The 22,706-nt window shown below is 43.5% G+C and overlaps 1 protein-coding gene across 3 annotated transcripts in view; it reads right to left on the bottom strand.

The window, feature by feature from the left end:
* LOC140396921 (disintegrin and metalloproteinase domain-containing protein 9-like) overlaps positions 1-22,706 on the bottom strand; it is a 166,284-nt gene that overhangs the window by 122,716 nt on the left and 20,862 nt on the right. For all 3 annotated transcript variants that reach the window (XM_072485853.1, XM_072485851.1, XM_072485852.1), the window contains exon 2: positions 5,250-5,365. In XM_072485853.1, the coding sequence (XP_072341954.1) occupies positions 5,250-5,365 (116 nt within the window). The remainder of the gene's footprint in view (positions 1-5,249; positions 5,366-22,706) is intronic.

The raw sequence follows: 22,706 nt of genomic DNA, 5'->3' as shown, positions 1-22,706 counted from the left end.
ATTGGGCCACATGTCGGTGCGGACACCGCTGTGTGGGAATTATAGCTTTAAGCTGGGGGGGGGGGGGGGGCCGGGGATGTATGGATAATGGAGGACGGTTTGGAGCAGGTCATGGATATGATCTTGGAGGGGAGGTTTGGAGGAGCTGTAGGTTTGAGGTACTAAGGGGGAATGAGTTCAGGTACTGACAGGTGCATAAAAGGAGCTGCCTTCATTCCCCCAATTATCAAAGTCCTTGTTAACTGGAGAAAATGCTGCTCCTGATGAGGTGGGGGAGGGCAGAATTGAGGATATACATATGGGTGTTTGGGAGAGTAGGGCAAGGCATTAGTGAAAAGGGTTAATCGGAAGTGGGAGGAGGAGGAGGAGCTGGGGAGAGAGATAGGATGGGGTCGCTGATGTGAGGTGATGGGATGAGTGAACTCAACCTTCTCCTGCGCAAGAATGAGTTTGATACAATTTAAAGTGGTGCACAGGGTCCACACGTTTCAGGCTCAAACAAGAAGGTTTTTCCCGGGGGTAACAGATGGATGCGAGAAGGGTGGGCAGGAGCTGGCGAATCATGCCCACATGTTCTGAGGATGAGAGGGGCTTGAGAGCCACTGGGAGGCGGTGCTTGGAGCCCGATCGAGGGTAGTTGAGGTGAAGACGGAACTGATGGTGGCGATCTTCGGGGTGTCGGAGGGGACAGGGGCCAATGTCGTGGCCTTCGCCTGCCCGATTGCCTGGCACCCAAAAGGGGAAAAATGTACAAACTTTGCTTTGATTGGACGGAGAATTCATGCTATCGCTTGTGTTTGGAATAAAATATATATTTTTTAAATCCAGAAGAAATCATTTGGTCCTTTATCTTCTTGCTGTGTGAAAATTGTTGTCACATTCCCCAACATTACAACATTTAATTGGCTGACCAGTGCTAAGGTTCTGAGGTGAGAAAATGTACTATATAATTGAAAGTTCTGCATTTCTGAAATAAACACTTGCTCAGTAATTTCTCTTACGTGAAACAGAAAGGGGAACATAGCCACTAAATATAATACAAAAAACTACTTCTGCTGATTGAAAACTTAGAACTAGGGATCATAGTCTAAAACTTTGATCCTGACCCTTCAGGAAAAAATTAGGACACATTTCTACGTGTAAATGGTAACAGAAATTTGTAACTCTTCTCCATGTGGCAATTGATGCTGGATAGTTGCTCATTGTAAATCTGAGAGTAAACCTTTGGTAAACAAAGATATAAGAGCTATGGGGAAAAGGTGGGTGTAGTGTTCATGTAGTCTGTCTCATTAACACGGTACTGCTGAAAAGAGTCACCTGACTGGAGAGACCAATGGAAACCGAGTGTGAATGATCACCCAGAGGGTGGAGTCTTCTCTTGGGCAGAATCCATCTTGCAGCAGCCATGTTGTAAACATGTACTGCAAAAACCTCCTGTATCAAGTTACTCTTTATTAATAAATATCTTCTTGTTCCTAACAAAGGCGGAAGTCTCTTAACAACGGCAGACGTGTACGACAATACCTAACAGTGGGTTTATGTAGTGAGCTCACAGATCAGCCAACAGATATAAAGCAGGCTAAAAAGCCGACTTAAAGTTTCCTCATTACTTAGAGCAATGTCCCAAAACATGTTTTTTTTTTAAGTTACATGCATATCCCCTCTTTTTAAATCAATCACAGCAGAGAATGTGACCATTCTGTTATCGCACAAAAAGAGAGGGGGGTCTATGTCAGGAACATGTCAACTAAGCTTCCAGGAACACACAAGGCACTGGCGTGCTGTAATATCACATGGGTTTCTTGGCCGACTGTCAAGCTCATAAGATGCTGGCAGACACAAAACAGAAATAAATGAAAACAGCTTGAAGTGCTTTAATCCTTGGAATAAAATCTAGAGTTTATTTTGTTTTTAAACTGCAGATAAACTTGTACTGCAATAAATTCCGCTGTCAGCATTGTTGCAAACAGACCATCAAAATTTCAAGGTTTAAGGAATACCACAGTCTAACGTTTACATCAAGTATATAACTTAATTTGAGTCAGACTTTCTTTTGTATTATTTCACTAATACCGTCATAAACACGAGAAGTCCCGCTGACCAAATTAAATTCCTTTGTGCAACTGCAGGGTGTTGCATCATCAAAGACTTGACAGAATGATTCAGTCGAGGGATGGGAACTCTGATTCACAATGCAAAGACACTGACAAAAACAACTTTGAAATGCATTGTCAAAACTTTAGGCCACAAGAGGGATCTCATCTGTTGCAACACAAACTTACATCAGATACAGAAGCCTTGCAGTCCAAGCCGGTGTTTATGCTCCACTCAACCCTCCTCCCACCTTTTCTCATCTAAATCACCATGGTAACCATCAATTCCCTTTTCCTAAGCTGCTTGTTGAGCTTCCCCTTAAGTGCAATATCCTATTTGCTTCAAACACTCCCTGTGGAAACAAGTTCCAAATGCTTAACCATTCTTTGTGTAAATCGGATTCTTCTGATTTCCTTATTGGATTTCTTGGTGACGATAGAGTGGGCAGGAAGAAACTTTTCCCCTGCGTGAGGGGAGCAATGAGCAGGGGGCATAGATTTAAGGTAGGCACAAGAGGTTTAGAGGTGTTGTGAGGTTTAGCGGGGTTGTGGGGAAAGGCTTTTTTACCCACAGTGGTGGGAGTTTAGAACTCGGCGTGCAGATGGGTGAAGGGCTTTTTCTGTGCTGTCGACCTCTATGTCCCCATCTTATATTGGCTCTAGTTATGTTCTTCCCCACTCTGTGTGGAGATACCAGCGTTGGACTGGGGGGAGCACAGTCCTACAACACCAGATTAAAGTCCAACAGGTTTGTTTCAAATCTCTAGCTTTCGGAGCACTGCTCCTTCCTCAGGTGAATGGAGAGGTATGTTCCAGAAACATAGATATATATATATATAATATATATATATATAGACAATGTCAAAGATGCAAGACAATGCTTTGAATGCAAGCATTTGCAGGTAATTAAGTCTTTACAGATCCAGAGATGGGGTAACCCCAGGTTAGAGAGGTGTGAATTGTCTCAAGCCAGGACAGTTGGTAGGATTTCACAAGCCCAGGCCAGATGGTGGGGGGTGAATGTAATGCGAGATGAATCCAAGGTCCCGGTTGAGGCCGTACACATGTGTGCGGAACTTGGCTACAAGTTTCTGCTCGGCGATTTTGCGTTGTCCCGCGTCCTGGCGAACGCTTACCCGGAGATCAGAGGCAGAATGCCCTTGACTGCTGAAGTCTTCCCCGACTGGAAGGGAACATTCCTTCCTGGCGATTGTCGCATGATGTCCGTTCATCCGTTATCGCAGCATCTGCATGGTCTCGCCAATGTGCCACGCTTCGCGATATCCTTTCCTGCAGCGTACTAGGTAGACAACGTTGGCCGAGTCGCACGAGTATGTACCGCGTACCTGGTGGATGGTGTTCTCACGTGTAATGGTGGTACCCTTGTCGATGATCTGGCACGACTTGCAGAGATTGCCATGGCAGGGTTTTGTGGTGTCGTGGTCGCTATTCTGAAGGCTGAGTAGTTTGCTTCAAACAATGGTTTGTTTGAGGTTGCGCGTTTATTTGAAGGCAAGTAGTGGGGTTATGGGGATGACCTTGGCAAGATGTTCATCTTCATCGATGACGTGTTGAAAGCTGCGAAGAAGATGTCATAGTTCCTCCGCTCCGGGGAAGTACTGGACGACGAAGGGTACTCTGTCAAAAGTCTACTCTATCAGTCCACTCTATCACAAGATTCTCTCATTTTAAAGACCTTTATCACCCCTCAGCTTTCTTTTATCAAAAGAGACCCAGCCTGTTAATCCTTCCCTGATATTTATACATATGCATTTCAGATATTATCCTTGTATATCATGACTGCATCCTATCCAGTGCCTTTATATTCCTTCTGTAATATTGCAATCAGAGTGCTGTTAAGTGTGGTCTGACCAAGGTCCAATACATATGTTTAGACTACTTTTCATTCTATTCCTCCAGAAATAAAGCCGAGCGCTTGTGCTTTTTTGTGGTCTTGCTTTTAATAGTTGGTGTGTTTGTATCCTGAAATTGCTTTGTTCCAGGCTTATCCAGGCGGCAGCCCGTTTGCCGCTGTATCATAGAATTTACAGTGCAGAAGGAGGCCATTCGGCCCATCGAGTTTACACCGGCCCCCGGAAAAGTACCCTACCCAAGGTCAACACCTCCACCCTATCCCCATAACCCAGTAACTCCACCCAACACTAAGGCCAATTTTGGACACTAAGGGCAATTTATCATGGCCAATCCACCTAACCTGCACATCTTTGGACTGTGGGAGGAAACCGGAGCACCAGGAGGAAACCCACGCACACACGGGGAGGATGTGCAGACTCCGCACAGACAGTGACCCAAGCCAGAATCGAACCTGGGACCCTGGAGCTGTGAAGCAATTCTGCTATCCACAATGCTACCGTGCTGCCCACACGCCTGAGAAGCCCCTCTACGTGGTCCCCGAAGCCTCTGATTAAAGTGCCAGCAAGTCTGGTCAGTGAAATCTAAGGTTTCTGCAATGGGTTGCTCTTCCAGTCACAAAATGTTTCTCTCCCATATTTGCTGCTGATGCCAGCCCATACATGGGAGAGAAAAAGGCTATGGTTGGAGGAGAATCAGCGAGCACATGCAGCTGCAAGTATGTGGAGATAGGGAGAGAGATTGGAGGCCACAGGGGGCCTTATGTACCCCTTACTTGCTCCCCATTTCTCCATGTTTCACTCCCCACAGATGCTGCTAAGAGCTGCTGAGCATTTGCAGCATTTTGTTTTTATTTCAGAGTTCCAGTAACCGCATTATTATGCTTTTATTGTCCAAGTTCAAGACGTTGAACCAGGAAGGTCAAGTTAGATAATAGTTTCTTTTTTAGCAGAAGGCATGGACAATATTTCTGAAAATCAATGTGAGAAAATTTGCAGATTTTCACTGTTCTGTGATAAAACGATTTCACTTCTAAGTCGCTGAAGTCACTTTCAATGTCATGCTTTCTGTACGGATTCCTCCATCGGAGGAAATTATTTATTTGTTGACATCTAACCCTGCAAAATTGTTTCAAATACCCTGTACCTCAATTGGATCTCCTTCAACATTCTGGTAACTACACCCAACCGGTTTTCAAACAAATCTTCAGGTTCCTTTCATCATAAAGACTTAGCAACACAGTACTGACATGCGAGTCAACAATATAATTACTTTCCAATATACCTGATGAGGGGGAGACAGGCCAGCATCTCGCTTTTCTCTTTCTGTCAATTGTCGTGGGATTGTAATTTCATATGCAGACAGTTTGGATGTTTGGTCAGATGCTGGATGTAAATCATCTATGAAAGAGAAGTGGAAATATGAAACTCAATTTATGTTGAAACGTAGATTAGCGAAACACTGTCATTAAAATTTACACAAGAAATCTGTAAAACATTTGTTTGTAAATTTCAATCAGTCGATTAGGAGCTAATGATGTGACTTGTCCACCATTTGGTCAACATTTTTCAAATTTGATTCCATGCGTTGGTGTGACATAACCTCTAAAAGGGGTGGAAATTACCTGATTTTTGTTACCCTCCTGCAATGATAGATAAAAGCATATATTTCTTCACGGGGATAATGGTTTTTTACAGATACAAGCACTTTCTTCATATTTTCAGAAAGGTGTCTTCAAAAAGTATCTTTCTTGGTCGAAGGAAAGTGATTTTTCTCAGAGACATTTTCCCTCCACCATTGTTGTTTCCTTCCTGCGCCACATGCATTCAGCTCCTACAGACCAATCACCTGTCACTGTACTCTCATCGTTTGCAAGCAATCAAGTTGCAAAATGACAGGAGCATCCAACAACACCCAGCTCACTTCTGAAAATCAGCTGTCCAGTCAGAACCCTCAATACTTCCAAATTTATCTTCAACTTTTCATCACATTACTAGTGTTGCAGGTGGGGAACAGTTTTTAAAATTTTCACTGCCTCAGATTCCAACTTTTTCACAAGAAGAGTGGAGGCTTTTCACACCAATGGGAACAGGCCCAGTTCATAACTTTCCCATCAAGATGGACTTCCCAATTTCCCCAAGTGGATTTTTCATCTGTATCAGTCCACTTTACTACCACGTGCTTGCAAATGCTTTATACTTTTAAAATGATGTCTATTATTGCACATAATCCAATATTTTATGTAGTTTTGGAAAGGGTCATAATGCCACATGCAAGAAAGCTCCTTTCATTTTTGTTCTGCAGACACAGCTATTAATTCTTCATGCATTCTTACATGACCAGTCAGATAGGGTTAGTGATTTTGGAGCATGAATTCTACAACTTCAATTCCTCTTAAATACCTCTTTTAGTCTACACCTCAATAGCTACTTCTGATAAAGAATTAATGTTTGAGTGTATGTTCAGGACTAACAAACTTCTAACTTCCATCGTTGTTCTGATTTAGGGTTTATTCAAATTTTATTAAGTCTCGTGAATTTAATTGCATTTTGGCATAACACTTGGGAGAACAACCACCCAACTGCAAGTCATACCATCATAAACTAATAATCACACCACACACTGAGGTTAAAAGGACATTGTTTTCAAGACTGTTTGGCCCCAGTGTTCAGTAATGTTTGCAGAACACAAAGAGCTGTGTATCATTTTTGTCAGAATGACACGACTAACTCACTACTTCCTGGCGTTAACTTCTAATCTCAACAACTTGGTCACGCCCTGCAAAACAGCCTCTGCACTTAACCTTCGTTTTGCAGCTAACAGATCTGACCAATATGAACAAAGATTTAAAAGACACTTTTGAGTCAAACTGAATTGGGGAAGAATCCAAAAAATGTTTGAATGGAGAAACTGGCAAGGAGCAACCTTCAAATAACTCAGTCAGAATTTGACCTATACCATATAGCGACTCCAACAATTATCAGGTATATCAGCAGTTTCACCAGAGTTATCTTAAAACCCCATTATTAGAATAAAATGTATTCATTTTATAAGATTCATGGACTTCAATTGTAAATGATTATATTGACTGGTTGGCAAGTTGGGAACATGAACAATTATTACCAGAGGTTATGAAGTTAAAGGTTTGTTTCCCCTGATGTTTACCGTAAGTAGCTATTGAAGCAAAAACTAAAGTGTTGAAGTGAATAGTGAGCAGATGTGGAACAACTTTTTTTTCCCCCTCAGCATATAGAAAATACTGGGAAGGTGACATTTAATGTCCAGCCCTGAAATGTTCCGTGGTGTTGATGGTGGTCGAGAACCCCAGTTGTATTTGGAGACATTTCCATTATGATGTAGTTTGTATGAAATTGAAAACTTTTCGCACTGGAAGTGGATCAGCACAACACCCAAACAGAATGATCTCTCGAGCCACTTCTGCATTGTGCCGTTTGTCAGCCCATGACCAACAGGGGTCAAGCAGATGCCTGTAGCAGCACCAGATTCCAGACCTACAAAGACGTTCAGCAGGAGACTCATTTTTTCCCCCCTCCATCTTTTTGAACAAAGCCAGTCTTCAATGGCACATGGCTTTCTGTTTGTTGTTTACCTTTTGAAAAACACCAACCTAGTTTAACCTCAAACGTAAAATTTGCTCTTTGGATTATCATAGAATTTACAAAGCAGAAGGAGGCCATTCGGCCCATCGAGTCTGCACCGGCTCTTGGAAAGAGCACCCTACCCAAGGTCAACACCGCCACCCTATCCCCATAACCCCACCCAACACTAAGGGCAATTTTGGACACTAAGGGCAATTTATCATGGCCAATCCACCTAACCCGCACATCTTTGGACTGTGGGAGGAAACCGGAGCACCCGGAGGAAACCCATGCACACACGGGGGAGAATGTGCAGACTCCGCACAGACAGTGACCCAAGCCAGAATCAAAACTGGGACCCTGGAGCTGTGAAGCAATTGTGCTATCCACAAGGCTACCGTGCTGCCCCAATGTACATCTGCAAGTTGGTTTTGATGCGCTCAAACAGATGCTCTGTCCGATCGATGATTTGTTAAAACAAGATTAAAATTATGTCTTGTTCAAGTCATATTCATCCTATATTTAGGGAGTTTTTCTCAAGTAGTTCAACTGCGAAAAGCAATTGCCTTTGTCATTACTGCTTGAAGAGCAGGGATGTCTGTTCTCTATTAATGCACTGAAATTGTATTTTGGGATGCTGTGCCAAGTGTTGTGACCTCTTGTGAAATCACAGGTACAACCCAGGAAGATATGGATCAGAGGCTGGGTTTCTCCCAGGGGTGGAGGGAGCACTGTAAAGATCTTATCAGCCAGTTCACTGAGGTTTGCGTACCAATTCCCTTCCTTCTCACCCAGGGAATAGCAGATACTTTAAAAGAAGCGAGAAACTAAAAATGTTTAGATGGATGTGTGACAGAGAACCTTGTCACAAAAACATTCCATGCACACACTTGCAAACACAAAGTATAAACATCTTGTTGAGTTACACAAATATTTTAACGTCCATTCTTGGGCACTGACATTGTAAAAGGTGATCTGTGCCATTGTAACAATCTTGTTTGCTTACCTTTTTCATTCATTGAAAGGACAAAAGAAGAGCTAAGGTGTGTATTCCACTCAATATTGGTGCTGGTGAGCTATGGCTTCCATGTTCCTCCACTAAGACCCAAAGTGGGGAAAGGGATGCGCATAAAGAGGGCTGTTAGTATGCCTGTGTGGATGTGATGCCTGAAATTGACATTTGCGCAATGGGTTTGAATTTCCCAAGGGGCGGTGAGAGAATATTGTTCCAAGTTTAGTCATTTCTTCGAATAGTCATTTCTTCGAATATATAGTTATGCAATGTGTTTTATGTTATTTGTGGTTTTGTATACTTATGTTCTGTTCTAACAACCTAGATTTTCTTTTTAAAATATGTTTATTCAAGTTTTCCGCTAACAACCGAGATTGACCTTTATGTTTTGTAATGTCTTTGGTTCCAATTTATGTTCTCCAATGTTTATATACAGTCTAACCCAATGAGCAAAGCTTAATCTTATAAATATAGGTTCTCCCCTCTCAAACATTTCACGGGATGTATGGACATTTGGAGGCAACAAAAGTGGTGGCACAAGATTCACTTTCTGTCTGCCTTCTTGCCAGCTCTGTGTTGGGGAGGGTACTTTTAAAACACTGCCTGCAGTTAATACTACCTGCACACAGGTAGCAGTGCAGGTATCAAAAACAGAGATGAACTATTCTATTGATTTCATAGATTATCATAGAATTTACAGTGCAGAAGGAGGCCATTCGGCCCATCGAGTCTGCACCGGCTCTTGGAAAGAGCACCCTACCCAAAGTCAACACATCCACCCTATCCCCATAACCCAGTAACCCCACCCAACATTAAGGGCAATTTTGGACACGAAGGGCAATTTATCATGGCCAATCCACCTACTCTGCACATCTTTGGACTGTGGGAGGAAACCGGAGCACCCGGAGGAAACCCACGCACACACGGGGAGGATGTGCAGACTCCGCACAGACAGTGACCCAAGCCGGAATCGAACCTGGGACCCTGGAGCTGTGAAGCAATTGTGCAATCCACAAGGCTACCGTGCTGCCCCACAAGGCTACCGTGCTGCCCCACAAGGCTACCGTGCTGTGGTGAGATTTCCTTTACTTCATTTCTCTTGCATCACAAGATGATCTTTGTGAGAATTTTCAGCAATTGAAAAACATGTAAAATGATCCCATTGAATTAAATGTGTAGCCATCAGATTCTGCATGATCTTTTTTGGAACCAAGCTGTCACTGAAAATTTACAAAACTACGCACAATAACTGTACCAAATCTGCAGGATTTCTCCAAAGAAAGGTTTTGTTTTCCTCAATGCAGAGTGCAATATTTGGCACATGCTGCAAGAACTTTGCTATTTTGAAGCAAGGAACTTCTGTAATGCTATTTGTCAGTGAAAAGGCATGAAAACAGCAAGGCTAATTTTCTTGTTTAAGAAATTTAAACTTTAATTGTGTTAGGTACGGATTTCTGGTTTTAACAACATAGAAGAGATCATCAGCTGAAAAACAGCTATTCAGCCCAATCCAGATTTCTAGGTCACAGTACGTAGCCCAGCAGGTTATGACACTTCAAGTGCATTTCCAAGTATTTTTAAAATGTGGTGAGATTTCCTGCCTCTGCCACTCTTCCATGGAATGAGTTCCATCACCCTGTGGGTGAAAGAATTTCACCTAAACTGCTCTCTGACAATTGTTTAGAATCGAAGGAGAAAAGGTCACTGATAGGCATAGTCTATTGGCCACCAAATAATAACATCACGGTAGGACGGGCAATTAACAAAGAAATAACTGATGCATGTAAAAATGGTCCGGCAATTACCATGGGGGATTTTAATCTACATGTCAATTGGTCAAACCAGATTGGTCAGGGCAGCCTTGAGGAGGAGTTCATAGATTTGGGGCAGCATGGTAGCACAGTGGTTAGCATTGCTGCCTCACAGCTCCAAGGTCCTGGGTTCAATTCTGGCCTCAGGTGACTGTCTGTGTGCTGTTTGCACTATCTCTCCGTGTCTGTGAGGGTTTGCTCCGGGCGATCTGGTTTCCTCCCACAGTGCAAAGATGTGCCGGTTAGGTGGATTGGCCATGATAAATTGCCCCTTAGTGTTCAAAAGTTAGGTGGGGTTACGGGGATAGGTCAGCATGGGCTTAAGTAGGGTGCTCTCTCCAAGTGCTGGTGCAGACTCGAAGGGCCGAATGGCCTCCTTCTGCACTGTAAATTCTATGAATGTATCCGCGATAGTTTCTTCGAAACTACAAGGGAGCAAGCTATCCTAGATCTGGTCCGGTGTAATGAGACAGGAATAATTAATGATCTTATAGTTCGGGATCCTCTCGGAAGGAGCGATCATAGTATGGTTGAATTTAAAATACAGATGGAGTGTGAGAAGGTAAAATCCAATACCAGTGTCTTGTCCTTCAACAAAGGAGACTACAATGGCATGAGGGAGGAGTTGGTTAGGGTAGATTGGGAGCAAAGATGGTGGGATAATTGAGGAGCAGTGGACTTTCAAAGAGATTTTTCACAGTATTCAGAAAAAGTATATACACCAGTGAAAAGGAAGGACTGTAGGAAAACAGATAATCTGCCATGGGTATCTGAGGAAATAAAGGAGAGTATCAAATTGAAAGAAAAGGCATCTGGATTTCCAGAAGGCATTCGACAAGGTCCCGCACAAAAGGCTGCTGCACAAGATAAAGTGGCAAAGATTAGTGGGAACCTATACTATGATCGCTCCTTCCGAGAGGATCCCCTACTATCAGATTATTAATTATTCCAGATTAGTGGGAAACTGGAGAATTGGGAAATCTTTAAAGGTCAACAGAAAACCACAAAAAAAGTTAAAAGGAAAGTAAAATAGATTGAGAGTAAACTAGCTCAGAATATAAAAAGATAGCAAAAGTTTCTGCAAATATATAAAATGCAAAAGAGTAGCTAAGGTAAACATTGATCCTTTAGAGGATGAGAAGGGACATTTAATAACGGGAAATGGTTGAGGCATTCAACAGGTATTTTGTGTCGGTCTTCACAGTGGAAGACATAAATAACATGCCAATAATTGTTGGCAAGGAGGCTCTGGCAGGGACTATACTCATTGTAATTCAGAATGATCATTTTCACTCAAGGGGTAATACTGGGCAAGCTAATGGGACTAAAGATTGACAACACTCCTGATCCTGATGGACTGCATCCCAGGGTACTAAAAGAGGTGGCTGGGGAAATAACAAATGCGCTTGTGGTAATTTACCAAAATTGGCTGGACTCTGGGGCGGTTCCAGCAGATTGGAAAACAGCAAATGTGATGCCACTGTTTAAAAAAGGAGGTAGACAAAAGGCGGGTAACTATAGGCTGGTTAGCTTAACTTCTGTATTGGGGAAAATGCTTGAATCGATCATTGAGGAAGAAATAGCGAGTCATCTGGATAGAAATGTCCGATCGGGCAGACACAGCATGGGTTCATGAAAGGCAGATCATATTTGACTAATATAGTGAAATTCTTTGAGGACATTACAAGCGCGGTGGACAACGGGGAACCGGTGGATGTGGTGCATCTGGATTTCCAGAAGGCATTCGACAAGGTCCCGCACAAAAGGCTGCTGCACAAGATAAAGGCAAATGGCTTACGGGTAATGTATTAGCATTGATAGCTGACAGAAAGCAAAGAATGGGGATAAATGGGTGTTTTTCTGGTTAGCGATCAGCGGCTAGTGGTGTGCCTCAGGGATCAATTTTGGGTCTGCAATTGTTTACAATTTACATTGATGATCCGGAGTTGGGGACCAAGTGTAATGTGTCAAAGTTCGCAAATGACACCAAGATCAGTGTAGAGCCAAGTGTGCAGAGGACACGGAAAGTCTGCAGAGGCATATCAATAGTTTAAGTGAGTGGGCAAAGGTCTGGCAGATGGCCTTCAATGTTGATAAATGTGAGGTCATCCATTTTGGTAACAGCAAAATGGACGATTATTTAAATGGTAAAAAATTGCAGCATGCTGCACTGCACTGGTGTCCTTGTGCATGAATTGCAAACAGTTTGTTTGCAGGTGCAGCAAATGGAATTGTATTCTTCATTGCAAGAGGGATGGAGTTTAAAAACACGGAGATTATGTTGCAGCTGTATAGGGTGCTGGTGAGGCCACACCTGGAGTATTGTGTACAGCTTTGGTCACCTTACTTGAGAAAGGATGTACTGGCACTGGAGGGGGTGCAGAAGAGATTCACTAGGTTGGTTCCAGAGTAGAGAACATAGAACATAGAAAATACAGCACAGAACAGGCCCTTCGGCCCACGATGTTGTGCCGAACCTTTGTCCTAGATTAATCATAGATTATCATTGAATCTACAGTGCAGAAGGAGGCCATTCGGCCCCCTGAGTCTGCACCAGCTCTTGGAAAGAGCACCCTACCCAAACTCAACACCTCCACCCAACACCAAGGGCAATTTGGACATTAAGGGCAATTTATCATTGGCCAATTCACCTAACCCGCACATCTTTGGACTGTGGGAGGAAACCGGAGCACCCGGAGGAAACCCACGCAGACATGGGGAGGACGTGCAGACTCCACACAGACAATGACCCAAGCCGAAATCGAACCTGGGACCATGGATCTGTGAAGCAATTGTGCTATCCACAATGCTACCGTGCTGCCCTTAAGAACAAATAAATCTACACTATATAATTTTCCCGTAATCCATGTACCTATCCAACAGCTGCTTGAAGGTCACTAATGTTTCTGACTCAACTACTTCCACAGGCAGTGCATTCCATGCCCCCACTACTCTCTGGGTAAAGAACCTACCTCTGATATCCCTCCTATATCTTCCACCTTTCACCTTAAATTTATGTCCCCTTGTAATGGTGTGTTCCACCTGGGGAAAAAGTCTCTGACTGTCTACTCTATCTATTCCCCTGATCATCTTATAAACCTCTATCAAGTCGCCCCTCATCCTTCTCCGCTCTAATGAGAAAAGGCCTAGCACCCTCAACCTTTCCTCGTAAGACCTACTCTCCATTCCAGGCAACATCCTGGTAAATCTTCTTTGCACCTTTTCCAGAGCTTCCACATCCTTCCTAAAATGAGGCGACCAGAACTGTACACAGTACTCCAAATGTGGCCTTACCAAAGTTTTGTACAGCTGCATCATCACCTCACGGCTCTTAAATTCAATCCCTCTGTTAATGAACGCGAGCACACCATAGGCCTTCTTCACAGCTCTATCCACTTGAGTGGCAACTTTCAAAGATGTATGAACATAGACCCCAAGGTCTCTCTGCTCCTCCACAATGCCAAGAACTCTACCGTTAACTCTGTATTCCGCATTCATATTTGTCCTTCCAAAATGGACAACCTCACACTTTTCAGGGTTAAACTCCATCTGCCACTTCTCAGCCCAGCTCTGCATCCTATCTATGTCTCTTTGCAGCCGACAACAGCCCTCCTTACTATCCACAACTCCACCAATCTTCGTATCGTCTGCAAATTTACTGACCCACCCTTCAACTCCCTCATCCAAGTCATTAATGAAAATCACAAACAGCAGAGGACCCAGAACTGATCCCTGCGGTATGCCACTGGTAACTGGGATCCAGGCTGAATATTTGCCATCCACCACCACTCTCTGACTTCTATCGGTTAGCCAGAGAGGATTAGCTTATGTGGAGAGACTAAGTAGACTGGGACTATACTCATTGGAATTTAGAACAATGAGGAGGGATCTTGCAGTAACATAAAATTATGAAGAGAATGGATAGGATAGAAGCAGGGAGGTTGTTTCCACTGGCAGGTGAAACTAGAACGAGGGGCATAGCCTCAAAATAAGGGAGAACAGTTAAGGACTGAGTTGAGGAGGAACTTATTCACCTGAAGGGTCATGAATCTGTGAAATTCCCTGCCCAGTGAAGCAGTCAAGGCTACCTCGTTGAATGTTTTTAAGGCAAAGGGAGATAGATTTTTGAACAGTAAAGGAATAAAAGATTATGGTGAGTGAGCGGGTAAGTGGAGCCGAGTCCACAAAAAGATCAGCCACGATCTTATTGAATGGCGGAGCAGGCTCGAGGTGCCAGATGGCCTACTCCTGCTCCTAGTTCTTATGTTCTTATATGCTCATTGATTATCCGTTCTTTCCACTCTGCCTAGGCCTATCAATTTGATACACCCCACCTTGCCTTCACTGTTACAAGGAAAACAAGCCCAGCCTATCTTTCATCATAGCTAAAATGCTCCATACCTGGCAACAACCTTGTAAACATCCTCTGCAAACCTCTCAAGTGTGATTTCATAACAACTAAACTGACTGCTGGATTTGTAAACCTTTTTGAGACCACTTTTTTTTCCATGTTGCATGTTCTGCTTTGTCGTGAATGATCTTTCCGTGAGCAGACCTCAGCAGAAAATGCTGATGTGGCAGCACAGTGGCGCAGTGGGTTAGCACTGTGGCCTCACAGCGCCGAGGTCCCAGGGTCGATCCCAGCTCTAGGTCATTATCCGTGTGGAGTTTGCACATTCTCCTCGTGTTTGCGTGGGTTTCGCCCCCACAACCCAAAAATGTGCAAGCTATGTGCTTAATTGGAAAAAAACGAATTGGGTACTCTAAATTTTAAAACAAAAATGCTTCTTATAAGGCTGGTGAGCGTTACCTGGCTGTTCCTGTGCAGGAGGTATCTCTGGAAAGGCCACTCGATGCTCTCAGGCTCATAATTGCGGGTATGGCCAGAGGATTGCATCAGGCACCCCGGCTGTTTCTATTCCTAACCCTACCCCCCTCCACCCATCATACCTGGGAAGCTCATTTCAATGTTGTTGCCCTTTTAAAATGTGCCTGACTGAGATTAGTTCACAGGAAGACCTTGGGCGGCATCCACCAGCCGCGTTGCTCTCATGCTTCCCGAGCTTCCTGGCAGTCTTCACGCCTCGCAGGATCCACCCAAATCCCGTGAGGCATCGGGAGTCAGGATCGAGCCCAAATGGGGCGGGACCAAACGGCAAGGCCTCCAGTGCTGCTGATATAGGGTCATTTTAAGTTCAGGGTTGGAGAACCACATGTATGTGGGCTGAGCATATTTAAATCACATTTCAATCAGAAGGTAGATTTATAGCATCCCAGTGTAGTCCCGTTAACAAACTGTGGCAGTTTAGTCCCTTCTCCCAGCAACAAATAAAGCAGAACAGCCAATACCAGAATACCAGACTCATATTAATGCTCGGGAATGCTGCAGCAGCTCTAGTGACGAGACAAGGGGCGGGATTCTCCGACCCCACATCAGGTCAGAGAATCGCCGGCGGGCCACGTGAATCACGCCATGCCGCTGGCGTTGTTGGCGCCGCTCGCAGGCCGCTCTACGCGGCCGTAAGAAAAGAGCCGAGTCCCGCCGGCGCCCTTCTAACCTGCTGTGGGCCGGCAGGACCTCGGCGTGCAAGGGTCGGGTGGCAGCCTTTGAGGGGGGGGAAAGGGAGGGTCAACCGATCGGCAGGCCGGCCTCTTGTGGCTGGGGGCCTCCTTTCCTCCGCGCCGGTCCCTGTAGTCCTGCGCCATGTTGCTTTGGGGCCGGCGCGTTAAAAGGTAGCCACTGCGCATGCGCGCGTTGGCACCGGTGCCACTGCGCATGTCCTCGTTGGCGTCGGCACAACTCCGCATCCCGCGACGCATAGTTCGCGCCGGGATCTGCAGCTGGAGCGGCGCAAACCGCTCCAACGCTGTGCTGGTCCCCTGTAGGGGCCAGAATTAGTTGTGGGAGTGGCCCGTTCACGCCATCGTAAATGGCGACGGGGTTTATGACAGCGTGGACAATCTGCCGCGGGATGGGAGAAAGTCGCCCAAGATGTTCAAGCAGCCTCTGCAGATTTGGGCTGTGAAGATGAGAACAGGCATATCAGCATCAAGAACTGCGTGTTCATGCTGCTGTCATCGCCATCAGCACTTCTGCTGCATTTCACAACAAACCACTCTTCAGGGGGTGAGAAAAGCACCCGAGTGATTCCACCAGCTCCGGAGAGTGTATGTATACTAGATGACCACCAGCACACAACTAAGCCTGGCAAAGCTTGATAATCAGCACGTATTGGACAATGATATACAAACTCTGACCAATCTGGTAACTGCCACATGGGAATGGAGAGGTTTCTCTGCACGCAGCCACTTCCCAGTTGGCCAGTTAACCGTTTCCAGTAAATCACAACTGGCTACAGCCAAAGTTATCTGACAAATCTTGTGCCAACTATTTCCTCATGGATTTCCCCAGTTGTTTTGCTTTTTCCCAGTGCATGCCAGTTGGGACCTGTTATTCCCAACAGAGGTCAATTAGATCCAGTTGCAGTGTTCAACTGGTTTCAACTGATTTTTCCAGACGTGGAAGTTTTGCGGAAAAGCTTCTGTTATTTCAAAAATGATCAGTTTCATTTAAAATAGTTCGGATATTGATGGACCTCCAAATAGATTAGACTAAGATGACACTGGAAACTACAATTTTTCTACCTCTTTTCTCCTCTTCTGGAGGTGTGGAGTCACTGCTGAGATACAGCTAATAATAGAACTGATGTAGTAAAGATGACAAAAATAGTGAGAAATCGAAAATTCAAAATGCCTCAATATTTTTCAACTGTCTGCAAAAGCAAAGCAGATATCTTTCCCTCAGTGTTCCTCATTAGTTCTTGTTGTACCCACCACCCACTTGTTTGTGAAGTCTTGCAGGTTGTCTCTTCAGTACATTACTGTAAGTGGAATCATCTTTCAGAAGGGACATTTTAAAATAAATTCGGAGTACTCAATTCTTGTTTTCCAATTAAGGGTCAATTTAGTGTGGCCAATTGACCTACAATGCGCATCTTTCTTGGATGTGGAGGTGAGACCCACGCAGAGTCGGGGAGAACGTGCAAACTCCACACAGACAGTGACCCGCGGCTGGGATCGAACCCGGGTCCTCGGCGCCATGAGGCAGCAATGCTAACCACTGCATTACCGTGCTGCCCTTTTCAGAAGGGACATTAAGCTGTGATCTCCTCTGACTTTTTGGGTGGTTGCATTGTGAAGTATTTAAAAGCATTCTTTTATTGAGGAGTAGACAGCTGCTGGTACTGCATTGCATTGTATCCATCCAAAATGAGTGTCCGAATGGAGTGATTTCTTTCAAGGCAGATTAATGCAAGGTAATTCTGAGCAGCCAGGTGTCTGACAGGAACAAGACAATATAGCGTTTTAGAGCCCCCAAAAGAAGTTCATTAATTTGCTGGTAAGCTCAGTTGCTCATCATGCACTTCTTTATAAGTTGCATGAAGTAGGAACATAGGAGTAGGAGTAAGCTTTATCCATCATTCAATAAGATCATGGCTGATAGAGTTGTCATCTTCGCTCTAATTTTCTGTCTGTACCCCCATAGTTCTCGACTCCCTTACCCAACAGAAATCTGTCTGACTTGGCCTTAAATAAATTCAAAGACCCAGCCTCCACTACTTTTGAAGAAGCGAACTCCACATACTAACAATCCTTTGGGAGAAAGAGTTTTTCTTCATCAGTCTTAAAAGTGGTTCTCATGTTTTTAAACTATGTCCCATATGTCTCTCCCACAAGAGGAAATATCCTCCCAGTATCACAGGACTTTCAGATTTTTCAATAAGATCACCTGTCATCCTTACTGCAATGGGTATAGTCCTAATCTTTTCAATCTTTCATTCTTAGACAAAACCTTCATCCCAGAATGAGTCCTGCAAACCTTCTCTGAACTGCTTCAAAAGCATTTTATTTAAGATAGGAACAAAACTGCACACAGTACTCTAGATGTCGCACCAAGACCCTGTACATCTGGAGCAAAATTTCCTGACCTTGATATTACATTCCTCTTTCGACAAACACCAACATTCCATTTGCCTTCTGAATCATTGCTCCGGTTTCCTCCCAAAAGTCCCGAAAGACATGCTTGTTAGGTGATTTGGACATTCTGAATTCTTCCTCAGTGTTGTGGGCCAGGGTTTAGAGAACCCCAAAGTGTATCATGGAGTTCACCTGACCCACAACTTTTACTAGATTGTGGTATGGGGAGCACACGGCCCACTCTACAGGTGTGGGACAGCAGAAATGGAAAAGTATTTTTTTTAAAGCAAAACAATGTTTATTCTATGAACTCAAGTTAACCTTTTTAAAATATACAGTGAACATCTTAGCAATCCTTAATTCAAATACAACCCCCAAAGAATACGACACTAAGTAATCCTTCATAAATTCTCAAAGAACATCCAGAAGACAAAAGAAACACGATTTAACAGAAGAACATCAGGTTTAATTTCACTACTGAGAACATTTATAATTCTGAATTCACCAAATGATCAAGAGATAGTCTTTTCATGGCAGAGAGAACAGCAGTACACCTGCTTTGTCTGGCTTCAGCTCCAACACTGAAACGAAGCCAGAAAAACACAGACACACCCAAGCTTTTCTCAAAATGAAACTAAAAAGCAGAGCCAGAGCTCAGCTCCACCCGCACTCTGACATCACTGCAGTAACATGAGCAGCCAAACATTTCTTAAAGCAACATTCTCATGACATTCGCAAACAGGCAACGCAGTGTGGCGATTTTCACAGTGACTTAATTGCAGTGTTAATTTAAGGCTACTGTGACATATATATATATAATACTATATTTATATTTGCAGTACCTGCAAACCAACTTCATGTGGCACATATACCAGGACTAGATAGCTCTGTATAAAGACGTTCTCCAATCTTTCTCAACTTAAATGATATGCTACTTTTCTATTCTTCCTGCCAACGTGAACACGTTCACATTATCTCCATTATACTCCATCTGTCAATTTTTTTCCCATCCTCTTCACCTGTTTAAATCCCTTTGCTGACTCTCTCTCTCTCCTTGACAACTTACTTTCCTACCTATCTTGGTTTCATTACCTAACAGCACGTCTTTCGGGACTTGTGGGAAACCGGAGCGCCCGAAGGAAACCCATAGACGTAGGGAGAACGTGCAGACTCCGCACAGACAGTGACCCAAGTGGGAATTGAACCTGGGAACCATTATGCCAACATGCTGCCCAGACGGAACGGTAGCACAGTGGTTAGTTCTGCTGCTTCACAACCCCACGGATCCGGGTTCAATTCCAGCCTTGGATCATTGTGTGGATTTTGTATGTTCTCCCCGTGTCTGCGTGATCTGGTTTCCGCCAAAGTCCAAGGATGTGCAGTTTAGATGGATTGGCCAAGCTAAATTGCCACTTAGGTGGAGTTACTGGATTATGGGGATAGGGTGGGGGCACGCGGCTAGGTTGGGTGCTCGTTCAGAGAGCAGACTCAATGGGGCCGAATGGCCTCCTTCTGTAATGTAGGGATTCTATGAAATCTACACCTTGTTTCTAATATTTAACAATACAAATTTAGGTCCCTTAAAACAGCTCTTTTCCTGACAAAATAAGGAGTGGTTTAGAGTAATAATATTGATGCATTTAAGGAGAGGACAAATAAACTTGGGGTAAAAACAAATAGCACGTTATGTTGAGTTAGATGAGGAAGGATGGGAGGAGGCTTGAATGGAACAGAAACACAGCATGGACTGATTTCACTGAATAGCCCGATTCTGTGCTGCATATTCGGAGGAATTCAATGAACTATAAAATCTATTTTGAGGTCGTGTTTCCAGTCGTACACTTTTTCAGAATCTAACTTCGAGGGGATGTGTCACAAGTAAGTGAGAAGTAAGCAATTCAGCCCTTCAAGCCTGCTCTGACATTCAATTAGATCATGGCTGATCTCTTACTCTTCTCAAATCAACCTCCCCACCTGTTGTCCATATCCCTTCAAATCAGAAATATATCCGTCTTGTTCTTGAAACCATTTAATGACTCAGATTCCTCCACACTACAGGGCAGCAAGTTTGACAAATTCACCACACTCTACGGGAAGTAGTTCCTCCTCATCTCAGTTCTAAATCTACCATCTGTCAACCACTGGAATCAAACTGGCACTCCAGGTGTTCTAAAAGAGACATTTTATCCTGGATCTCTTCCTCGTGCTTGGTTATAGTGTTGAGAGTTTTGCATGTCCGAGCTGTCTGCATTCAATATTACACAAAGACAGGAGATCAATCTTGAGAGTCACTGAAATGAAACATCACTTGGAGAACATTTGCAGAGAAAAAGCACACAGTGCCACTAAAGTAGCACAATGTTTCAGGTGATTCACAAGTGCATGATCAAACAGAATTTGACACTAAATCGCAAAAGGAGATGTTAGCACATATGACCAAGGGCATGGTCAAAGAGGTATGTTTTAAAGAGCATCTTAGAAAAGGAGAAAGATGTCGAGAGGTAATTTACAATCCACAAAGGAAAACGCTAAACCAAAATAACCAAGAGCAGTAACTTCCAAAAAATATGTTGTACATTTTAGTTAGATGAACCAGAGTCAAAATAAAGAAATTAAATACTATTATAACTTCTCAAACCAGTAGATCAAGGTAAACAACTTGGTGCTGTTATTCTCCCTAATTCCAATATCTTGAACACCAAAGATTATTTGTTTCAAGATCTTGTGCTTGTACTGCGGCTCGCACTAAAGTGCACAATGTCAAAATTACTTTGGTTTGCCATTAACATCAGCTCCAGACATCTTTGAGCCTTCAGTGCAGCTATTTAACCAGAGAGATGATTTTTGGTTTGCCTCATGAAGGAGGCCATTTTCATACCCAAGAGAAGCTATTAAACTTGCAGAACTACTGTGCAGACAGAGTTTAACACCACCCTCTCTCAAAATCAAGTTTGACTGCTGAGCAACAAAACAAATCAGATTTTAAACAGTCATTACTTTAAGTCTAATGTTGATCATTGAAAGTCATGCAGTGCACAGCAAATGTGCATTCACCAATGACAATTATTTACATATTGCTCAAATGCGAAATCAGTTGCAAAATATTTGAATTGTTATTTGATTTGAATTAATCAAATGACAGAATGGGTCATAATAAGCCTTCAATTTGGCACTTCATGCCATCCTCGTAGCCATGAAGTCCAAAGATGTGCAGGTTAGGTGGATTGGCCATGATAAATTGCCCTTAGTGTTCAAAAAAGCCCTTAGTGTTGGGTACAGTTACTGGGTTATGGGGATAGGGTGGAGGTGTGGACCTTGGTAGGGTGCTCTTTCCAAGAGCCGGTGCAGACTCGATGGGCCGAATGGCCTCCTTCTGCACTGTAAATTCTATGATGATTGAGTCAAAGTTTAATCCAGCTAGAAGAAATAGTCACAAGTGTCATCCACTGTTTGGGATGATTTTTAAAGGATGAGAAGCATCCATACACTGAGCTGCATTACATGCTACATTACATGAGCTGCATTACAACCTAACATGCTACTGCACGACAGAAAATAGAAATAGTATGTTTATAATCACTGTTAATGAGGTGTGAAGAGAATCCATGTGTTGTCAAGCATGAGAGAATTCCAGGTTTGACATCAGGGATTATTAGGGAAATGAAATGAGATTAATTGAAGATTTGAAACGTTGTAGCTGGGTTTCTAATCATGCCACTGGGCTGCCTTTCATCTCCGTTTCAATCCTGGGTTGGTTTCATGTTTACTGTGGCAGGTTGATAATAGATATTCAGAGAGTCCATTCATTTTTCAACAGTGCGTTCATCAGATATATCATAGTAGCCCTATTTCCAAATACACAGCTCTCCTAGGTGTGCACAGAGGAGCATTATTAAAGTGTGAGTTGTAGTAATTTTCTTCATTAAATATTTTGCTGTCCCTTTGCAAGAGAATGAGTTTCTTTTCTCTGAACATCAATTGGCACCTGGAACAGTATTATCATCTAATTTGTCACACTTTAATGCGCTGCCTTCTGAAAACTAACCCAGTTAGCCTTGTACAGCACACACACAAAATAACCCACACCCTTGCAAACTCTGACTGTAACTAATTGGAAGCCTTTCAATTTTTGCTGTGAATAAGAACTAGGGCAAGTTAAGAACTTTTTTTGGAAACTGTATGTGACATGAAAAGCTGACAGGCAGAACTTTCTGTACACAGTGCTCTCTGATGAGCGAGGTGGTGATCATTCAGACTGAATGAAATCTGCTTCCCAGATATAATAGGAAACCACCCAAGTTATGTCGAGCCAAGGGACCACTCAGCTTCAGGAAGGATGTGA

The sequence above is a fragment of the Scyliorhinus torazame genome, chromosome 20, assembly GCF_047496885.1.
Source record: "Scyliorhinus torazame isolate Kashiwa2021f chromosome 20, sScyTor2.1, whole genome shotgun sequence".
Taxonomy (NCBI): domain Eukaryota; kingdom Metazoa; phylum Chordata; class Chondrichthyes; order Carcharhiniformes; family Scyliorhinidae; genus Scyliorhinus; species Scyliorhinus torazame.
The sequence above is the reverse complement of the archived record's forward strand: the minus strand, read 5'-3'. Positions and strand labels throughout refer to the sequence as shown.